At 41.2% G+C, this 22,553-nt stretch overlaps 1 protein-coding gene across 2 annotated transcripts; it reads right to left on the bottom strand.

Annotated features, from left to right (window-relative positions):
* Positions 1-903: 903 nt before the first annotated feature.
* ATP6V0A2 (ATPase H+ transporting V0 subunit a2) lies at positions 904-22,094 on the bottom strand. Of its 2 annotated transcripts, XM_006263699.4 has the most exons (20): positions 21,956-22,094; positions 19,552-19,630; positions 18,329-18,426; positions 17,161-17,298; positions 16,556-16,656; positions 15,641-15,767; positions 14,979-15,061; positions 14,125-14,218; positions 13,271-13,483; positions 11,974-12,124; positions 11,363-11,502; positions 10,258-10,415; positions 8,728-8,818; positions 8,293-8,411; positions 6,660-6,870; positions 6,010-6,129; positions 5,037-5,156; positions 4,041-4,158; positions 2,645-2,816; positions 904-2,230 (listed from the first exon to the last, which is right to left on the bottom strand). In XM_006263699.4, the coding sequence occupies exons 1-20, from the start codon at positions 22,070-22,072 to the stop codon at positions 2,128-2,130; spliced, it is 2,553 nt and encodes an 850-aa protein (XP_006263761.2). In that variant the 5' UTR covers positions 22,073-22,094; the 3' UTR covers positions 904-2,127. The 2 variants fall into 2 exon arrangements, with proteins under 2 accessions (XP_006263761.2, XP_019342266.2); XM_019486721.2 differs by lacking the exons at positions 18,329-18,426; positions 19,552-19,630; positions 21,956-22,094 and having other exon boundaries at positions 15,641-15,750; positions 17,161-17,251.
* Positions 22,095-22,553: the final 459 nt, after the last annotated feature.

The following is a 22,553-nucleotide window of genomic DNA, read 5'->3' as shown; positions in this document are numbered from 1 at the left end:
TGGCTTTCTCTCCATTTACCATTTTGTAAATCCTTATAACGCCCCCCTTCAAGCATCTCTCTTCTGAACTGAATAGGACCAGCCTCTAGTCTCTCCTCTTAGGGAGGGCCCTCCATATTCTGAGTTCTTTGCAACAGAAGGGCTGCTCCGTTACGTCTCTGTGATCAAAAAACAAGCAAAAACTAAAACCTGGCATTTTCTGAGGGGTGCCTGGAGTCTAAACAAGGTTGAGAACCACTGATTGTCCGAACTGAATGCATGAAGTGGATGTTACTTGCAGTTCTCCCTTGTACTCGGGAGAGGTCACTGCTCCCACAGAAAGTGGTTTTGCAGCAGCTGCTTCCAAAGATCAGAAAGTAGCCACTGGAGTTTTGGAAAAGGTAACAAGAGGGTTGAAAGGATGGGGTGGGGAGGGCAATAAGGGACAGTGGGGGACAGGATAGCTCAAGAAGAAACCCAGCTCTTCTACCGTCATGGTTGTGATGCGCAGGAGGGGGCAAAGCAGATGGTTTGGAAAACTGGCTGCCAAGGCAAAGGATCAAACCCAGTGGCTCCAATCCTCTGTCCTATGCACCTGAGCATAGAGGTCCGGCCGGTGTTGTAACTAACAGAAAAATAAAAGTGATGTAGACATTTAGTCAAAAAAAATGCTCTATTTTTATTTGAAAGATGGGTGTCAAGTGAAGCTTTTCTCCTATGACAACTGAAAATTACTTCTTTACGGTTGGACAACTCTAATCTAAGTGACAATGAGATGTAGAAAACCCACTAACCAATACCTTTTTTATGCTAGTGTGAAATTCATTTAAAATGTGTAAATGAAGAACAGAAATTGAAGTTATCTAGGACAAAATTTTGGTAAGATAAGAGCTAACTATAAATTAAATACAACCAAACAGAACATTGCAGAATACTGGTCCTAAATATACCAGTTAGATTTTATTTGGAATTAATATGAAAACAGGAATGTAGGATTTATCTTAAGTTGTTCTTATGGCACAGAAGTTAAACCTGTATTGGTAACACATCCAGTTTTCGTGTTGCTATAAAAATATACTAAAGGTTCCCTCGCTCCACCCCTTCCCTTCCCCACCCCCCTCCACTTACTATATAAACAACTTTGGTTCAACAACTTCAGATAAACCAGTCAAGTTAAATCCTTAAATACCTTTAACGGCAAATGCAAACATAAAATAAATTAAATCCTTATTCTGCATTCCTTAAGCATGGGAATTGTGCATGCAACAGGACTACAGAATCACAGCCTAACAAAGCAATTTCTAATACACATACAATGTCAGTCTGTTTTAAATACATCACACAAAAGCCCTAATCCTGCAAGATGGTCTGCACGGTCCCTATGAAGCCAGTGGGGTTCCACACAGATCACCTGGCAGAACTGGGCTGTGACACTAAACTCCTCAAGGAAGGGGGATAAAAAGCATAGCTGGGAGTCTTCTTTCCCTGCCCTTCATTTTACTCTTATCAAATGAAATGAGAGTTTGGGTAACTGGAAAAAGTAGAGCAATAATTATGGGCAGAATTCAGAGCATGAAGTAAAAAAGTTTTGATGCAATTTTTAAAAAATAGACAAAAGCAAAAAAGGCATTTCATACTGGTATAAACACTTTATACTGATTTATACTGCTTTTAGCAATCCTGGAATGAATACTGAAATCATACATTGCCTAACCTGAATAGCTTCCACACTTCATCAGTTGGTTTTTTAGTTCAGGAAAGTGATTACATGAGCCATGCAGAATATTTTATGTGATAAGAAGATTAAGACCTTTAAGATCATTTAAATTAGCTATTAAAGAAAACAAAACAGTCTCTTCTGACCAAACGATTCCTAAATTATTTCAGAATGAACAACAAAGGGGTTATTTTTAGAATAACCTTAAAATTAAGTTACATTAGTTTCTCATTTAAAAATGTACACATTATGCCTATATACAAGAAGTCTCCAGATCCGCCACGTATTTGTATGGAGGTATATAACTGAATTGTTTGGCTGCGTTAAGGCAATCAGTGAACACATTTTTCTACAACAATCTCTACAGTCAGTGAGATCCAATTACATGATTTGCAGACAACTCTGAATATTTCTGTTTTCAAGCAACCAAACTATGCGACATCATCTTTATTAAAATATAAAGAAATATATTTAAAGGAGAAAGGAGTAAACTTGTATCCTCCACCAGCGTAGAACTTGTTCTGAAATTCCACCCTGTAATAAGACAAAAAAGTACGTGCATGTTAATAACTGGCTCACAGAGGACGGGGCAAGATGCTCAGAACACAAGACAGTGGGTGCATCTACATGAGATGCTTACTGCAGTTGCCTAATTTCTTGGCTTATATTTTGTGTCAAACTCAACTTTGAAAATAATCAATTGTGGAGTGGGTGCAAATATTACAGGCTAATGATTAAATTGTACCTATAAAGCTGATTCCAGTGAACCTTTTACTTAATGTAATGAAAAGCTTCCATCACCATTAATTGTTTAAGTTGTCTCTTTAAAAAAAAACAAAAAAAACAAAAAAACCATAAGCAACCTCCATTTTGACCCAATAAGATTCCTTGATCAACCCAACATGCAGGAAAAGTCACAATTTTTTACCATGAAAAATTAATACTTACCAGTGAAGTCGCACAGCATGAAGAAAAGCAGAAAGGCCTTCCATGATCAAAAGGATGAATATTGTTAACACAGCAAAAAAGGCTAAAATTGGAACTAGCAGTAAGATGCCGTATGCTGCATCCACACGAAGGCCCACTCTCATTACCATTTCCCACAGTACTTCTGACAACTCTGCAAAACAAAGGATTTTTTTAAATTAACTGGAAATATTTACACCTTTAAGCAATGAGTCTACCTGAACCAGTCTGCCTTCAAGTTGCAGTGATGTTAAAGACCCTGGTGAATAAGAGAAATACAGCTAAAATTATCTTTCTGAAGAAATCTAGTGCATGTAACAAGATGTTCAAGGAACTAAACAGCATAAAATAGCTAATACTTTTTCAATAGGGCAGTAGCTTGCATTCACCAGAATGGTACTTCACATTCACCAGACTCTTTACCATGTAACTAAGGAGAATAATCTGGAACTACATCTCCCGTCTTGTTTCCTTAAACAATGGACTATTGTACTATTCTAAACAGTCTCAAAATAAAATCTGTTTTATTAAAATCACAGCTCCCCAACCAAAGGTTCACATTTCAAGTGACCCTTATGAGAGTGACCAATATACACCATATTCAGATTTGAGTTCTGAAGTTAAACACTGGTCACAATCTACTGCACAGCAGCTTTAATTTCACACTGCAAAGCTGGCATAATTTTCAGATATCATTTGAGAAGCAGCACTCTTAGAAACCCTATCATGGTCAATCAACCTTGAATTAGCTTACATACACACAACATATCACTAACTTATTCATTGTAGCATAATACCTGTAAGTTTGCTGCAAGAAAAACATTCCTGGAATCAGACCAAGAATATTAAAGACAAATTTTGATTGAAGCTTTTCAGGATACTTGATCAACATGTCCCAATCCACAGCAAAAGGGAAGGGGCTGTGTGTTTGGAAGTAACATAAGAGGTACCCATGTTTTAATTTAGAATGGCACGAGAACAAAAAACAGCCTCACTCCGATTCAGGAAAGCACTGCTATTCAGAGCAGCACTTACGCACCAGAAGTAATCTGAATCATATTCAAGACAGAAGAACATGCTTGCAGGCTCTTCCAAATCCAGACTCGCCACGTGGAAGACCTAAAGCAGTTCTGTATATGAGGATGGATGATGGTACTAAGTCATGTGATATTTGAAGAGTTCCTAAATCCTTAGAATCAGGAGTGATCAAATGAACTTTACAGTGGATTCAGTGTTTCAGTTTGCCAGTTTTCCATTTGGGAGAAAACTTCTTTTTAAAGACACAAACAAGTGCACAATAAGGCCTAGAAAGGCCAAAAAGTAACAAAAGAAAAATCCTATCCACCATTAAAAGTTACATTAGAGAACAGACACTCACGTGCATGAGCAAGACTTAGTGCCCAGAGCCTCAGGTATGAAGCGGTATTGGAGATGCATCCTAGGCAGTATTCAATGGTATGAATAGTTTGATTCATGAAAATATCTGCAAAATTAAACTACATACACATATCTATGTAAATACATTTGTATACGGCTCAGTTCAAACCATACAGCATAAAAATATAAGTTATTTGCAAATTAATTATAGGTTCAGACTATGTTAAAGCAATGTAAGAGGTCAAATAAGTTTGTTTTATAACTAACAACTGTCTAAAATAAACTTTTACATCCTTACTGCAGTAATAAAATAAAAAATAAAAAGGTACTGTCTTCTGATTGGGTCTCATGTTATCATGAAGTTTTCTGAAAAGGTAAACAGGCCAGCCAAGCAATATAATTGTGTGTTAATATATACATGTAAATTGAATTCCTAACACAAAGGTGGTCTGTCTCTGTCAGAACACAAGTAAAGTGACCTGACCTCCAATTCCAGCTCTGTGCAACTCTGGACAAGGTCAAAGCCTGTGGCACGGTTTCCCATCTTCAAAGTGGGAATAATAATCATCGCCCACCTTTTTAAAGCACTTTGACGTTCTCAAGTGAAATGTTGTAAGACCAAGGCATCACCATTTCCGCTAAATGCTGCTATCTGTAGTTATATTGGCCAATTAATAACAAAACTGAAAGGGCATTTTCTTCCTGTAAATCTCAAATATTTCTTATGAAACTATGATGCAAGGTGTGCAGCGTCTTAAGTGATCAAACTTCCCTAATTCCTAGATGTATCATCCTCATCTTGGGGTTAATTCTGAGGTAAGTATCATACTCATTTTGCAAATGGGTAAATTGAGGGACCAAGCTGAAAAGTCTTATTCAGTTCCTAGTGAACTGGATATGGCCCCAAGTGAGAATCTGCAGTCTCTCTCCATGAATGTTTTCAACCAGTAACTTGCTTTTAGGCCTCTCCACTACAGTCACGAGTTGAACGTATTACCTCTTCTCCATCCCCTTCTTGGTGGCCACCATCTGCAGGACTGTTTCCCTCCTCTACATCGTGAGATCTCAAGAGAGAGAGCTCCTCTTCACTTTCTTTGCGAACCAATTTGTAGCCATTCTGCACAAAATGCAAATGAATCAGTGTTTGCTTACTCCTGCTGTTGCTTCCAAATAACCACCCAAAATGTTGCAGCATTGAAACATGCAATGCAATTTCTGAGGTACAAAAGACCAGACAGCTGAAGGAACAAGGCACGATTATACAATAACACTCATCCATTTTTCTAATTTGCATGGTGAAAACAAGTTGGGAGAACACTTTATGGAAATCAGAGCTTAATGCTTCTAGATTCTCTCTCAATCTAAAAGCCAGTGCTTTCAGCATGTTAAGATCTTTAAATGAGTTATCAAATATAACTGAAAAATATGATGAGCATAAATTAATCTGTAAAAATATCTGATTAGTGACCTTCTGTTGTGACTTCATGTTTTAAATCTTTATGGCACATACAATGGAAGTTATATTCACTCATCTATGACAAAGAAAGTATTACAGAAACGGCTCAGTGAAGTAACTATCACTAACTTCCAATCTACAGCATCAGGCTGACAAATGCTAGCTTGCCATCACAAAGGAGTGACATGGGCAAACATGGAATGACAAAGAGTTATTGCAAGTTGTAAGCCTGACCAAAAAAGACCACGATGACTGTAAACACTGGGAAAAGCCACGCGTGAATGGGAAAGGTTGTCTAAATCATTATGTTCAAGTGCTAGAAGAATATTACAAACAGCAAGCCAAGGAAAAGGTACATGATAGTGGCTTCTTAAAATGTGCCTAGTAAATTTTCTTGAAATAGCTGTGTTGGTCTGAACAATTCATAATCAAACATCCTCTACACACAAATATCACTGTCAACAGAGAAAAGCAAAGGTACATTGTGCTTAAAAGTGTTTTTTTCAATACATACCCTGTACATTCCAATGCCTCGTCCTCCATTGTGCATCCAATACAAATAAAGTGGTTTTCCAAGAAGCATTACAGGAACAGAAAGCAAAGCAATGACAAATAAAAAATGCTGTAAAATAGCCTGGTAATGGAATGAGAGGGGGAAAAAAAAAAAGAAAAATATTTAAATGAGAAACCACCACCAAAATCAAAGGACTTGCTTACTTAGTAAACTGGAAGCACCTACGCACTTCCCGTAATACAATTCAGCATATGAAAAGCTCCACTGATTTCAGCAGCATTTTACTGCTTAAGTATGTGTTTAAATGCTTTGATGCATTGAGGAAACTCAGCATCTGCACAACTGGATATCAGAATACAACTTTGCTAATATCCAGCTTAATAAAACTGTACAGGACAATAGGATAAATAAGAGCTAATCTGGGCTCTGCAGCTCTCATTCCAATCAAGATCAAAGGTAACCTGAACACAGACCATGAAAATTTTGCTCTGGAAATAGCCTCTTTTTTAAAAAAGAAAACAAAACACCTTCTGATACAATCTCCTTACCCTCCAAACCCAGAATTCAACCATTATCGTATACTGAAGTTCAGTTAATCCTCTTCATTTAATCATATCTATTAAAGAACACAGGATAAGAGCATTGTTCACCTGTCCCGTATAAAGGGGGGGCGTCTCACTACTGCGAAACAGGAACATGTTAATAAATTCAATCAGGATGCTAGGAGCAGTTGTGGCAGTTTCTGCTGAGTAAGCTAACCATTTGAAGACGATCATAAAGACAAGGTAACCAAAGATGCACAGCATGAACAGAAGCTCAGGAAGAAAAACCAAATAAATATTGTACTTCTTCCTGAAATGTCTAAAATAATAAAGAAAACACACGATTAGTAAAGAACAGCCATCACAGAAGGATCAAAAACAAATTTAGAGCCTAATTCTGGGAAAGGCTGAGTACACTGCAACCCTCTCCTGACCTCAGAGGAAGCTGGCAGCGCTCAGCAGAGGTGTGCGAAGCGGGGCCCTATTCTATTCAGCCCGAATTGGGGACAGTAATTTGATTCATTGATTCAAATCATTATTCCCGATTTGATACGGCCGAATCCGAATCTAAAGATTCAGACATAGACACAGCTTTAAATCTTTTTTTCTACAAAGCTCGAGGTACCAGCACGGCTTGTGAACACTGCGATGCTAGGGCACATGGAGTGTCCTACAGGAGCACGTGAGCGGGGCCCCTCCACGTGCTTGACAGCGAACCCAGAAGAGGACCGGAAGTACTTCTGGTCCACTTCCGGGTCCACCAGCAAGAACAGGGGGGGCCCTCTGCATGCTCCCCAGCAGACCTGGAAGTGGACCAGACGTGCTTCTGGGTCTGCTGCCGAGCACACTGGGGACCCTGCCCGCGCTCCTGTGGGACACTCCATGGGCCCCAGCATCGCAGGTTCATGAGCCCCTGCTACCTAGAAGTATGTAGAAAGAACATTTAAAGCTGTGTCTACATCCAAATCTCCAAATCTTTCCGAATCTCTCTAAATCGATTCAAAGGGTTCCGATTCGATTCGGAGAGATTAAAGAGTCCTCCAATTCGATTCGGTTCGGTTTTGGAGATTCGAACACCAAATTGGGCCGAATCTCTGCTGAACTGAATCAGGGACCGAAGCTTCACACAGCCCTAGTGCTCAGTACTTCAAGGAAAACATGCAATGTGATCAAAAATAGGAATTATTTTAGAAATTAAGGTTTACTATGACTTTCAATGGGATTAGAGCCTGAACAGCAGAAGATTCAGTCCCTTTAAATGCAAAACTACTTGGAAAACAAGGGCTTAAACCTGTATAAACTCATACATATAATTAACATTAAGGATATAAATAACCCCCGTCTTTATTTAACCACATGCATATTTGCAGGACTGTAACCTGAATGACTAAGGTGGCAAATAATGTCAAAGAACTGAATACAAGAAAGAACAGCTCCAAAGAAGCTTCAAAAAAATTGAAGCTCCTGATGCCGTCTGCTTTAGTGATGTACAGAAACAAAATCTTGCTTCTCACTGGCTGCAAGTTTTTCTGCAAAACACCTACCCATTTATATTATTTTCAACAGGAGGCAGGGTATTAGACACAGACTGACTTTCATAAATCAAGTTTTACAATGAATTTACTTTGGCTTTGATCAGTTCTGAAAAACTTTCCAAAACTGTATCAGCTCAGGTAATCACTGAGCCGAAAGCATCACCACAATTTCATTGCCCAATTAATTTCTAACTTTCCATACTTACAAGTGGTTGAAGACCCCCAAAACAACTCCAAATGTCATATGAGTCACTCCAAAAATCACAGACATTTTCATTTTGAAAGAATTTAAAAAACTGAGACGGTTGCTTGCCAGGTTCCAGATCTGAAGGAGAATCAAAGAGGAAACAGATGCCTGTATAAGGACTAATACAGTGCATAATGCTGTATCTTTTCCCCTTATAAAACCTGGATTCTACTTCCAACTTGGATCCCAGGTGAGTTTGAAGGAACTAGTTAAACTTTTCCCTGACTTGCTAAGGAACCACACCCCTTCAGAAGAGGAAGTGTCAAAGTGTGGATTTACTCAGAGCACCCTTATGTTGGCCCTTATATTAAGCGGATGTTGCAATGTTAACATATGGGTTATTACGCATTATTCATCATAGGTGGGTTAGTTACAAAAAAAGAGAAGCACTAACCGGATCAATACCAAAGGGATAAATTCCACTGTACACACCAGTAACATTTGGATCCAAAGTTAAGTACTGATTAGACTTCAAATCAGCAAGACTGCAGCAAAAGAAATGGGCAATTATATCTGTAATTTCTCACTTAGAAAGAAGAAAGAGTACAACTTCAGACTACCTAGTTAGAAGTGCAATGGGATTTCTAAGCATGGCAATAGTCAACAGTATTTAATTAGCAGATGCAATCACCTTTTTCCAGGTTAATTCCAGGCTAACGGCAGTTGCCAGAATGGCAGCTCTGGACAGTGAATGCCCATTCACCCTCAGAATCACCAGAGTCCCCCACAACCTGTTTTTCAAGGTTGAGACCACTATAGTCAAGAAACAAGTCTGAAAACCAAGAGCTGCAGATTTCAGACTCCATTTTTTCATATCCCATTTTCTTTTGTTTTTAACCCTGGAAGATATCAGTGTTTTTTTTATTACTGTAGGGTGTACTGTGGGCTGAATACAGGTAACAGTGGTGTAGGTTGTAGCCATGTTGGTCTAAGGACATAGGCAGACAAGGTTCCTTGGGTGAATCTGATATCTTTTATTAGACCAACCCAAATAGTTGGAGAATAGTTATTAAGCAAGCTTTTGGGTTCAAAAACCCTTCGTCAGGCATCTCCAGAAATGTAATATATCTCATCCAATGCACCAAATGCCCTGATGGAAAATACGTAGGAGACCAAACAACAACTGTGCATAAGAATGAACGCACACCGGAAATCTATCAAAGACAGAAATACCCAATTACCGGTGGGGGCACATTTCTCACAAGAAAACCACTCTCTCTCCAATCTCTGTCCTGATCCTCAAAGGAAACCTACAAAACACTTCCCAGAGACGAGCCTATAAACTCCACTTCATCAACCTCCTGAATACTAAAAATCATGAACTAAGTATAGACATTGGATTTATGACACATTATAACCTGCCTGACATCTGACTCCCCAGGTATCTCTCCACTTTCATCCCCCTTCTTTCTCTCAACGCCCCCCCATTGACTCCTCAATCTACATTTTCACTGATTACCTGTCTTGTCTGCATACCAGCCCAGCCGCTGGCTTCTTTACTTTTCACTCCATCCAGGAAGAGCACACACCAACTGCTGAAACTTCCTTAGCCTGACGAAGGGTTTTTGAACCCGAAAGCTTGCTTAATAAATATTCTCCAACTATTTGGGTTGGTCTAATAAAAGATATCAGATTCACCCAAGGAACCTTGTCTGCCTACAGGTAACAGTAGTAACCTGCCTAAAACCACATGAAGAAAGTACCTAAGAATTACTGAAGTAACCTTAAACACCAGCCTCAAAAACTGAATCTGTGTACATTTCTGATTCAGCAACTGCCAGCTGAGGAAGTTCCTTTACAAGGGACTAGAGCCTCCCAATGACACCCACCACATAACATTTTATCCAGAGCCATATAAATACATTAAAACCAGTGTCGGCAGTATATTTTTTTATGGCATAATAAAAAGAAGGGTACTACTCACCACCAAACCTTCTGATCAAACATTGCTGAAACACTCCAACCCGAACCAAATATATTTAACGACTTTGAAAAGCAATCATTATAGACCAGGCCAGTGTATATAGAAAATAGACCCATCAACAAAATAACATATCGTCCTTCAAAAAAGGTTTTCATGATCTGAAAGTATTGAAACAGCACCATGAGCTACAGCACATGGACTTTCTACACATTTCCAAGGAAAGGGCATGCTTTCTAATTATGTATGACCACATAAGAAGGATACTAGATGTGAAGAAAGCTATGGCAAAACCAGGAAAAAACAGATACTGTTTGACCTGAAGACTATGCTTAGCAAATCTGTCCCTCTCTCTAACCATCTGTCCCTCCCTACATCATGGTGGCGTGCCACCGCTGACTCCCGTCCGGAACGCTCTTGAAGCACTCTGACTGGTTGTTTCAGTAACCAATCAGAGTGCTCCAAGACTGCTATGGCCAGACAGACAGACAAAGCCCTTTATTATATTAGAACAGATTTACCATTATCGTTGCCTAAAATTTTTACAACAAATGTATTCTCAAAGACACTCTTAAACTCACGTTATCTATTTTAGATTTCTATGCAAATTCATAACATGCAAACAAGCTCTCTAATTTGGAGTCACTAAACTACCAAAGACTCTATAAAGGCTACATTTCTGTGCATGATCATTTTTCAAAGTACTGTTTGTGGTTGGGCACATCATAATGGGTAGTGTGGGTCATATCAAGTCCATTGCATACTTTGGCCTTGATGTGCTTCTGCACTCTCAGACACATTCTTATAGTATTTTAGGAGGAGGAAAAGAGGAACTTAAAGCTCAGGGTTTCAAATCAGCAAAAGCGGTGTAAGCAGTTCTCCGTCCTTTCCTACTCTGCTGCAGGTAAAACTAAACCCCAGCAATTTACCCATTTAAGTCAAGGTTAAATTATTACAATTTAGCTTCACTTGCTACAGGTTAGGAATGGACAGGCCAAAAAAATTCTGGTTCAGATACGTGAGGTGTTAAGTGACATCTATTTATAGTTTTAGTTTTCAGAAAAGTAATGATTAGTCTATTGAAATCACATAAGTACTGATCTTTTACCTCATCTTGTGATCGCTGCAGTCTAGGGTGGTTTTCATACACAATCATCAAGAGTGCAAAGATGAACATTAGAAAACCATGTCCCAAGTCTCCAAACATAACAGCAAATAAGAAGGGGAAGGTGATAATGGTATAGAGAGCTGAAAAAAGCAACAAATTCCAAGTTTAGAGTAAAGATATTTACTGCATCATTACAATTACCTGAATTTTGTCTAAAGGCAATTCTATTAATGTTAGACAGGTAATTACCTTCTCTAAAGCAGTAAAACAGTATTATTGAATTCTTGTTTTAATCAGGTCTGTTCAGTTTCATAATTTGAGAGATGCTGTTTCTATCCACTATCTCAGTGGGGGCTCACCCATTTCTCAGGCATACTAGAAAGTAAACCCCATATCTTTCCCAAGTGCCATTCCAATTATTTGTCATCTAGATAAATATCCAATAATTAAAAATGGCCATTAAACAATGGCAAGGTATTTGTCATCATCTTTCCCCATGCTAGTGCTCAAAATTCAGCAAGCTGCCAAGCAAAAGCACACCTAATAAGTCATGAAGAAATTAATAAGCAATTAATGCAATCAAAGCACTCTCAGTTATCAAGAGGACAAACCTGGATTAACTTCCCCATAGTTCCCAACTCCATAGGCATCAACAATATTTTGGAACCCTGAGGTGAATTTGTTGGTACGTATCAAAGTTGGAGGTGTCTGTTTGGTTGGTATCGTGTTCACAAATGAAGGGACTGTAGCTCCACTCTTCCTCTAGTTATAAAATGGAAGGGAATAAACAATAAATTGTATGAAAGGCTCTTTGACATGGATTTTACTATCTTAGAAGATTTTTTTTTCATTCTGATAACTGCACCACTGACCCTCCAGATATTTACTAGTCACATTTGTTCTCTTAAACCTTAGCTGCCATCTGAATACTTTTTTGTCTTGCAAAATTCTTCACATGCACCAAGTCTGATCTTTTCCACTCTGTTCCCACTAAAAAAATGCATTTTAGAGTACATCAAGGTTGCATAATTCTTTTACAATCTATCAAGGTTACATAACTTTAGAGTGGCGATTCGCAAACAGGGTGCCACAAGATCATTTAAAGGGTGCCGTGGAGGTGAGAAGATAAAGCGGGTATGAAGGGGTAAGCAGATAAGTGCAGGATTAGGCTTGTCCCTGCCTGGACATTCCCTCGCCCCCACTGAAATGGGGTGCTGCTCAATTCACAAAAGTCATAGAGGGGTACCTTGAGTCTAATGAGGGGTGCCATGAGCCTAAAACATAGAGAACCACTGTATTATTCAACAGGTACTTTAAAGCAGTAGGAGCCAATCTTTTTGGGCAGGCACACCACAAACTAGCCCCGCACACTCCTGGAGTGCCATTCCAATCTGCTGCTCTGCTTTCAGCTCCTGGCCCTGTGCTCGAGCCTGAAGTGCTAGTTTGCTTTCTACTCTCTGCCCTATCTGCCGTGCGCCACACGCGCAGGCTGCCTGTACCAAAGGTTGGCCATCCCTGCTTTAATCCAAGGATTTGCTATAAAAAATTATCTTTTTAATTTAACACAACTCCAAACACTCTCATTAAGGCAATTTTTCCATTTTCAAAATAAGACAGCAGCAGTGCCTTCTGGCTGATTTCAGACAGCTGTCTGAACTGAGGACACACTGGGCCCAATCCGGCAGGCCACATTCAAGAAAAGCTCCCAGTGACATAAATAGGGGATTTTGTTCTAGTACCAACCACCAGATACAGCCCCTATCAAACCTGAGTCCTACCAGGAATTTTCTGCATCCAGATCATTTCCCTATCATACAGCCTTGTTTCTTTTCTTCCCAATGCTGGTTCAAAAGATTCTGTCTTAAACTTCTGCATGTGCATAGCAAGCATGGAAATTAAGTGACTTACTGATCCTTCCTCAAGTGCTTCCCGCAAGTTTTGCAGATCAGACACTGGGCACCAAACCTCCGCGATTAAACATTTATTTGTGACATCAAAACTGCACAGGTTCAGCACATGATAAATAGCTTTCATCTTCTTCACTTGGATAACCCAGGTATAGATGGATTCAGATGCCTTATATAAGACTTGCCGTAAGTAGTCCTCAGTTTTATGTAGCACCTTTGACAAAGGAAGAAAAAACCTGCAATTGAAAATTTGAATAAAGTCTAACTAAAGAAGGAGCATTCTTTACCCATGCCCTCTACTCTTGGGATCCTGAGGAAGCTCTGCATGCTGGGACTTGTCCTCTTCACAGTTTGCTCTTTTACAGAAGAAACAGCCAGTTGCAAGCCACAACGAAACTGCTACTAAACATGCTAGTTAAGCATCGCTATATGGCTACTCCGAAACAACAGTCTCCAATCTCTACCAAGCAAAACTGAAGTCAGATGTACATAGCTGAGCGTCTGTGCTCAGGTCAGACCATAATGGAGTTAGCTGCACTCCAGGCAGACATAATGGCCTGACTGCATGGATCAGACTATATTACCTGGCAATACATCATTCCCTTCTCCTACTATTACTTTACATGTGTTACCATACAGCAGCAAACCTTGTGGAAATATTTTGTTGGTCTGAAAGCGTGTATCTATATCACTAACTATGTATCTAAAAATTCTGGAAACTCAAAGCAAAGGTTTGAATACCTACAATGATAAGTGACCAGAACAGCTAGTTGGATATCCATTACATGTTATTATATTAAACAATTCTTCACACTGCGATATTTGGAATGAAAGGAGTAGTGAACTTTTACTCACAGTATGAAGATCCTGAATACGAACATTTAGCTCTTCAATAACTGTTCTGCGCTCCTCAGTGGTATTGGGATAGGGATAGACATGACAATGATAGCTAGAGAAAACAAATGATAGAGGATTGTATTAAATATTTAAGTACTAAATAGGGCGGCACCAATAAAGATTTTCGGAGCTGATACCGATAGCTGATTTTTAAGGAGGCATACTGGCCGATACTAACCCAATTTTCAATACCAGCCTGGCAGCTTGAACAGCAGTGTCCAGTTGCTAAGCCTGGTGTGGTGGAAGGCGATGGGGGAGGGAAAGGGGGGTGGGGAGGAGGCAGGTCAAGGCCCCTGCGGTGAGGGAGGAGTGGGGCTGGGACAGGGCAGCCATGGCACAGAACCGCAGCGCACCGCTTCTCTGGCATTCACCAGCTCATCCAGTGGCTCCTGCCACTCATCCAGGAGAGCATGGGGGGGAAGGGGGACATGTGCCCCCAGATCTGCGCAGGGCAGGGCAGGCTGGGGCCAAGGCTGCGTCAAGCTCTTCCTGACATGGCAGGGCAGGGCTAAGCTGTGGTCAGGTCAGGGTGGGTAGCAGCACTGGGAGGGGCTATGGCAAAATCTTGGGTGGCTGCAGCCCACCCTGTAACCCCCTCCAGAGCCACCACCGGCCACCCCGAGCACAGCCCCGCCCCGCCCCACCAGGAAGCTAAAATTACAAATGGAAAAACAACTAATGCAGAAATAACTAAAACTGTATCTTCAAAACCGTTGTATGAAAACAGCATCCCCATGTAATGAAAAACACCCACCATGGGCAAAACACTTTATTCAATTTTAAGTAAAAATTAAATAAGGCTTATTTCTCACCAATCACATATCTTCTTTACCTTCTGGCCGATTTGTTCACCCCAACAGGATATTAAAAACACAAACCATTTTGTGGGTTCACCCTAAAACCAAAAATAAATGGACGCTGTTTATTAAAATTATACATTTTCCTCTGAGTGGAATTATAATGTCAAAGAATTGTTTTAAAACTATAAGAAAACAATATTAACAACAAGAAAACCACGCCATTTTAAAGTAGCCCAAGAAAGAAAACTGAAAGTGTGATAATCTATTTTGTTTCATTATACTTAAGGCAGACAGGAAGACATTTGGGGTGAGGCGAGAAAAGAACTGTGGCGTTATTTTCGAAAGCTGTAAATAGTGTTACAGATTCAGATCCATAGCAATATTTTCAATAAGAAATCCAGAGGATGGAAGTATGAGGCCGTCATACAAATTTCTTATCTGTCACACTGAACTTAATCATTAATCCTGAAGTTAAACAGGATTATGATCACCAACTCTCAGTTTGTAACACTGGACTATAAAAGAATTGAACTTTCCCTCCATGGATATTGCGATGTCATTAACCTTTCATTTTTACACACAGATGAATGAATAATGGCTCTTCCCCTAAGAAACATCTTGCCTAACTGTGTAAAGTATGAACGGATAATAAAACGGTAGCAGTGTTTACTCACTGTATCTGGATCTTCCAGACACTCGTCCAGTTCTGCATAACTAAGAATAGTATATCCTTTGCAAACTCTCCATAGCATTTTTTCGAATGCATCAATTTTGGCTCGATGAACTAAACCAGATATAAATCTACATAAGAGGCAGGTGTTAAGAATAAACCAAAACCCACAGATTTTTTTTAAAAACCATACATGAATTACAAGAATTTAGTAGTTGCATTTCTGCAGAACAAAAATATCATGCTACACAGTTATTGCCCATGTTTCTTTTACTTGCATCCAACAGCAGATTAAATTAAAAGAGTACTTTCTGCTTAAGGGACAAAGATATGTCTATTGCTCTGAGCATGCAACCAGGTCTGACACTAACTCTTCCCACGGCCATAAACAAATGATTCAGTTTCTCTATACCCGATTCTATCCCCATGTATAAAATGCAGCATAATCTACCGTGCAGGAATGCTGTGAGCATGTGTGGGGTGCAGCTCTTTCAATGTACACATGTATGTTTGATAAATTAATGATTTTAGTATTTTACATCTATCATGCTGTCGTTAATGATTAAAATACTACATTTATCTTGTAATAAGAGCAGCAAATACAGTAATGAAATATAATGATCTAGTGGAAGTGTACATTTTCTCTAACATGCACCCTTTAAATCACTTCAGTGAACATACTGCAATAGCAGTTTGGCCATACTCCTGTCCTCAATAATTCAGCAACAAAACTGGATTCTATAAACTGGGCCACATTCTCTACTAGTGAAACTTGGTGTTGCTCAACTGAAGTCAATAAAGCTACACTGTTTTACGCTAGGTACAGATCCAAACCAATATTTAGAGGGAGGAGTTTAATAGCAGTACATTAAATCCCGATCTCCATACCTAATCAACAAGATTCTTTAACATTACCTACCCCAGTTTGGCACCCAGCCTGTGCATACAATTGTAGTCCACCAAAGGTTCAGTTTCCAAAGTTGGGAATTCTTCATAATTTGCAGGTATATATGGTTCATGCTATCAAATGAGAGGCAAGCAGTTTTCATAAGGTTTAATATCAGTCAGTTTAATAAAAAATAATATATTTCAATTTGATTAATACATTTTACAAAAAATATCTCCCTTACGATTTGAGATAACAAGAAAGAGCTCAGGACCTTGTATATTTTTCATCATTTTTGTCAACGATTAAAACTACTATCACAAAGATTTTAAGACAGACTTCTAAATGCAACTTGAGCATAAAAGAGTCAAATCATGTCTTCATTCATTTCAGCAGATACCAATATCAGTCTTTAAGTGATTTGATAAGGAAACTGAAAGCTCCTTTAGGGCAGTGACTAACTTTTCATTGTATATACACACGGCCGCGTATAACTGGACCCCAGCCCTAACAACTGCCACAATACAGTCATAAGAATGCATGATGTTCTAATAGCTCTACCAGAATTACTCATGCGCTTACATTAGAAAGCAACATGTCACAAGAAAACACAATCGACATAGTCCAAGTATATGTACCTCACCACTTCTCCTGACAAAGCCTTGTGTGACCCGCAACATGTATATATACTCTGTCAGCTCAAGCAGGTTCTTCCGCAGCTTCTCTTTGTTTTTAGTCACCTCTCTCAGCTCTGACTCCAGTTTCTGCAACTTTTCCTACAGTACAGAGAAAACACATCATCATTTCCACTTTGTTTCAAAAAATAAGAATAGCTATTTCTAATTTGTTGCTGTATTTTACCAAATAGGATCATTAAAATATCTATGCACTCCACATGGAGAACTGATATATTCCATAATATGAATAGATCAACACAAATTAAACAAAATAGGTATCCAACATAAGGAGTGTCTAATTACTTCTTCTCATCACCATGTATGCCAACTACCACTCTTTATTACAACCTGTTCTGTAACTGAAATTCTGGCTTCCTAATTAACGGATCAGAGAATAAGAGCAGAAGTAACATTCTGCAACTGATTTGCTACTGTCACATGCTTTCTTTAATGGAAGCAGTATAATATTTAGCTCCACCAACAAATTAGCAGAATAATTTTGTTTTATAGGGATTAGTCTGCAAATAAAAATTCTACCATTCATCTAAATCATCTGAGACACTCATAAGCGTATTTGACAAAAAAGGATGAAAAGATAATGAAATCAGAAAAATCTCTCCCTCTGCTGTAAAATTACTTAGAGCCTCAAAACAAAAATGTTTTCAGTGGTAAAAAGGATAAATGCAGGCCCTTTATTTCTCTCTCATCCGTCAGTTTCCAACAAGCTTTTTACTTTAGCTTTGCAATAATCTTGCTCCCTGAGTCATGCAAACAAAATTAAGGGTTAGCTTTGATCTAAGCCAGAAAAGCCTCCAGCAAGACATCCTCAATTATGTCTTTGATATCCTACTGGCTGAAAAAGAAAAAGCTTCACAGAGGAGAAAGCATGAGGCAAATTAATTAAACCTCCCCCATCAAGTTGCTCCAATTTCCTGAAAGCACTAATAGCAGAACTATGACCACGCAGACAGCAAATGATCAAGTAAGAAATGGCACTGAAAATCTATCAACTCTCACAACCGTAAACAAGAACTGCAGGGATCTGACACCCAGACCAAAGGGAAGCAAGTGGCTGTACCTAAACCTAACACTGCCTTTCATTTCTGTGAAAAACCTTTTAAAAAGTTACCTGGATTTCTAAAACATGTTTAAGCACAGGGGCAGCAGGAGCAACGTCTCCTTCAGGAAGAGGAATATCCGCTTTTTTAATTTCTTGCACTAAATATCCTGGAGTAGAGAACAGAGACAGAATTAAAGGGGCTCATATTATCTTACACTTGTCAAAACATATTACCTAAGCAACTCATTTATTGGTTCAATCCTGAACGCCTCCTGGACACCCTCCACTCACACTGATCTTCAGTCATAACTGGAGGTGCTGAGTGTTTTGCAAGATCTGACACGTGATAACTTATTCATGTCTAACTCATATGAAGGTTTCTATGTACAGGGGATCTTCAAAACATGATACAAAAGAGTTTTTCTTTGCTACAAGGCAGGGGTAGAACAAGAGTTTGGGGGATTAACAAACTGCTGTCATTAAGGCTACTTTCCTTAAGAGACTAAAATAGATTTCCCTAAATACATACATACATATATAGACACACTTTCACATTATTTGTTTATATACACTTAATATGCTTATCTTGTATCCAAAGAAATCTATCCTGGAAAGGTCCAAGCTCCATTTTCCTACTCAGAATTATACTGACACTGGATGAACAGTTTATCGGGAACATGGTGGTTCAGCACTTCTTCTCAAACTCTAAGGTATTTTTTAAATCAGTGGCTTTCAACCTGTGGTCCATGGACTCCCGGGGGTCTGCAGACTGTTTACGGGCTCCGTGAAGGATAACTACAATCAAAAGTATGTGAATACCCACACGTACAATTCAAAGGGGCCCACGCCTCCATTAGAAATTTCCAAAGGGGCCCGCAAATGAAAAACAAGATTGAAAACCACTGTTTTAAATAGTTACCTAACACTAATCCAGTGCCTCATTAGCCTCGTTTCTCAGTTGAAGAAAAACAAAAACAAAAGTGAAGTGACATACTGCAAGTCTCAATGTATGTCTGGAGCAGAATAAAGAAAGGATCCATTTCTTCTCTCAGTTCAGTCCTATTTATGGAGCCACCCTGGCTGACAATTTACTAAGCATCATAAATACGGAAACATGTAAGGAAGGAAGAGTCTCATCAGATTTTGCAGTGCTCAGAATCACCATTGGGCAGAATATAAAAACCACAGATAAGATCTCCACTGCAGCAATACTCCAATTATGAAATCTCTAACTAGTAGGAGAGCTAAGACAAAATTAAAGTCAGGAAAACATTAACACGAACAAAGCTTACCAAGTATCCTTTCCATTTCCTCACATTTCTTCACTTCACTCACAAATTTTCTCTGAAATGCACTTACATTTGGATTGAGCTGCAGATGAAAAAGAAAAACACTAATTAAATATTTCACACAGCAGTAGATATCCAGAACACAAATGGCTCATTGACTTAAGAACACTTCTCCCCGGCAACGTGACACGTGTGAGTAGTGCCAGCATGCTCGGTGACATATGCAGCTCAGGACCTCAGTGCCAAGAGCAGTCTTTCATTTGACGTTTGTTGCTGCGCTACTACAACCAGGCAGCTGGGAATCAGAACCACGCCTGCCCTGGACAAAAGCTCTCTCTTTACAGCAGTTACTTCTTCGCAGTTAGGGGGCCGCTGACAGACAGTCTTCATACAACTGTCCTAACTTTTGTTATAACAACAAACATTATTATAACAAAACAAAATCAATTGTCTCATTTCCATTACGTTATAAAATTAATTCAATCCTATGGAGCAACCATTCCAATTTTTTTGGTTAATTTACTATTTTTACGACTGAAAATTAACAGTGCAAATACAGAGTTCAATTATCCCTTGCTGCAGTGAATGGGAATATTGCCATTGATTGCAAAGGTGTCCGATACACAATTTGAAAATGAATCCAAGGACAGTAAAAGCTCTGTTATCCAGCATCCCCTTGGGAATGGGGGATGCCAATTAATCAAATAGGCCCCCTGCAGTGCGCTCCCTGGCGTCAGTGTGCCAGGGGACAGGGAGGGGGGCCCTGCACAGGCTGCTTTGCCCCAGGCCACAGTCCACAAGGAAAAAGTAAAGAAGAACTCAGCTCGCAGCAGCAAAACTGGAAATGGGGCTTCTGGTTTTGCTTTTGCCACATCCCTCGGAAGGAAGATTTGTATTGACAGATGCCGGTTAGTGGAGCTTTCCAGCTGCAAAGTGCTGGACAACACGGCTTGGGCTGCAGAAAGCACGCTGATCACTGTGCACAGTTAGACCTGTCTCAGCATCACAGGGAGCACACTCTGCCTTTATGAATGCGTATTCAACTACCAGGACAGAATCAGGATTTGCATATGAGCCGCTGGAAAGCATTCCTTTAAAATATTGCCCTTTCTTTGCTCCACTAAAACATAAAGGGCTTGATGATACAACCCTAAACCACACGAGAATCCTTTCAGGATTAATCCCCTTTGGCTTCCCTGGCTCTACGCACAGAACAAAGGTTTGCCATACAAAGGCACCTGGAAGACCGGACATCAGCAGCTTTAAATGCAGGGTTAGTCTGGTTGCTCAGATGCTCACAGGTGAGCCCCCTTTGAAAGTCAGTGAGCAAAGATCGATCAGACCATCCTAAGAAACACCCTCCCTCCTGCCCGCTGGCATGGGCTGGGCCGGTAGCGCTGTGCCCTGCAGTGAAAGGAACTACCCCGACACCACGACGCGCAGATATCAAGCGGGCATTTGGCTTCCCCTACAAGGACGAACGCTGGGGCTCTCCGAGGCAGCGCTGCTTTACAGCCACGCGTGCACTCCACGGGGAAACACCATGTATCTGGGTCTATGACGGCAGTTTTTCTTAAGCGTTCCCAGGGACGACTGTTCTTCTGGCGTGGTTTAGTACCCGCCGAGGTGTTGGGGGTTACGACCCACTTGATGGAAATGAGAGGCTCCTCGCTAGCTTGCTTTTGCGGCCGTATTTTCATAGATTCATAGTTGCCAGGGGCTGGAAGGGACCTCGCAGATCATCGGGTCCAGCTCCCCGCTCTCGGCAGGAAGACAACTGGGGACAAGCGACCCCGGCGAGGCGACCGTCCAGTCTCCTCTTGCAAAACCTCCCAGGTAGGCGACCGCAGCACCTCCGGAGGGAGTTTATCCCACAGTCTGGACACCCGACTGCGATGGAGTATTTGCTGGTATTAAGCCTGAAGCAGCCCTCCAGCAGTTTGTACCTGCTGGAGTTTATATTCATCCACACGGCAGAGACAGGGCAGGCGAAACCTGGCGGCATCCAAACCCCAAGCCCCCGGGCACACGGGATGCCCGCCAAAAGACTGGAAATATCTGAAGCCCGTGACGGGGGTGGGGGATGTCAGAGCCACCTACGGTTAGGACGGACCCACCGATTTGGACTCGACTGGGCTGGGAACACGAAACATTTCTTTAAAAATAATAATAAATGTCTACATCCGTCACCGAGACCCCTCTCCACCGCCTCCCACGCCCGCGCCCGAGCAGGAGGCGCGACTGTGGCACCCGGCCTGCGACCCTTGGGCCGGACCGACAGGACACGGCTCCCCACGGTCCCCGGGGGGGGGGGGGGCTCCGTTTATTGCGCAGTGTGACGTGCACGAGGGCGGGGCCCCGCTGAGGGGGCCCGGGGCCGGCGGTTGGGGGCGGGCGCGGTACTCACGTCGCGGAACTCTGCCAGGCCGCGCTCGCCCACCGCGCTGAGGCACTCGTAGGCCGCGCCCGCCTGCAGGAAGAGCTGCGCCAGGCACATGCGCTCGCCGCGGAACAGCGCCCCCATGCCGGCCCCCACCCCGTCCGCCCGCCTGCCCGCCAGCCAGCTCGGGGGTCGGTCACCGGCCCGGCGCCCCCCGGCCGCTTCCGCCTTCCCCCGGAAGTGCGCGCGGGCCAATCGGTGCTGAGCCGCGCCTTAGCCCCGCCCCCGGGCCAAGCTGCCGGGACACGTGGGCGGCCGGGGCGCAGCGGGGCGGGGCCGGAGCTTCCTGCAGAAGCGGGGGAAGCCGCCCCGCAGGGTGGGTGGGTGCGTGTCGCTTTTCAGCGGTTAACATCCAGAAGCAAAAGGGAGGCTTCCCTGCAAGGATCGATGTGGAAAGGGAAAGCCATGTGGCACAGGCATGCAAGGGGCTGCTTCTTTTTGTTTGTAGTCTGTGCCCCATAGTATAATGAACAAAAGGACAGTTAGTGTGTGTTCCCCAGAACCACCAAAATGCTAAGGAAGGAGCCCGGTTTTAACCAATCACTTATACACAGGTGAGTGCAAA

This window comes from Alligator mississippiensis, chromosome 10, assembly GCF_030867095.1.
Source record: "Alligator mississippiensis isolate rAllMis1 chromosome 10, rAllMis1, whole genome shotgun sequence".
NCBI classification, from domain to species: Eukaryota; Metazoa; Chordata; order Crocodylia; family Alligatoridae; genus Alligator; species Alligator mississippiensis.
The sequence above is the reverse complement of the archived record's forward strand: the minus strand, read 5'-3'. Positions and strand labels throughout refer to the sequence as shown.

Excerpts from the sequence above, each read along its gene's own strand:
- ATP6V0A2 (XM_006263699.4), bottom strand. The coding sequence starts at position 22,072 with ATGGGGGCGCTGTTCCGCGGCGAGCGCATGTGCCTGGCGCAGCTCTTC. Across the intron at positions 15,062-15,640 it reads GTCTGGAAGATCCAGATACA|GGTGAACCCACAAAATGGTT; the intron begins GTGAGTAAACAC and ends TTTTGGTTTTAG. Across the intron at positions 2,817-4,040 it reads ACTAAGTCTTGCTCATGCAC|AGTTGTCAGAAGTACTGTGG; the intron begins GTGAGTGTCTGT and ends TTTGTTTTGCAG.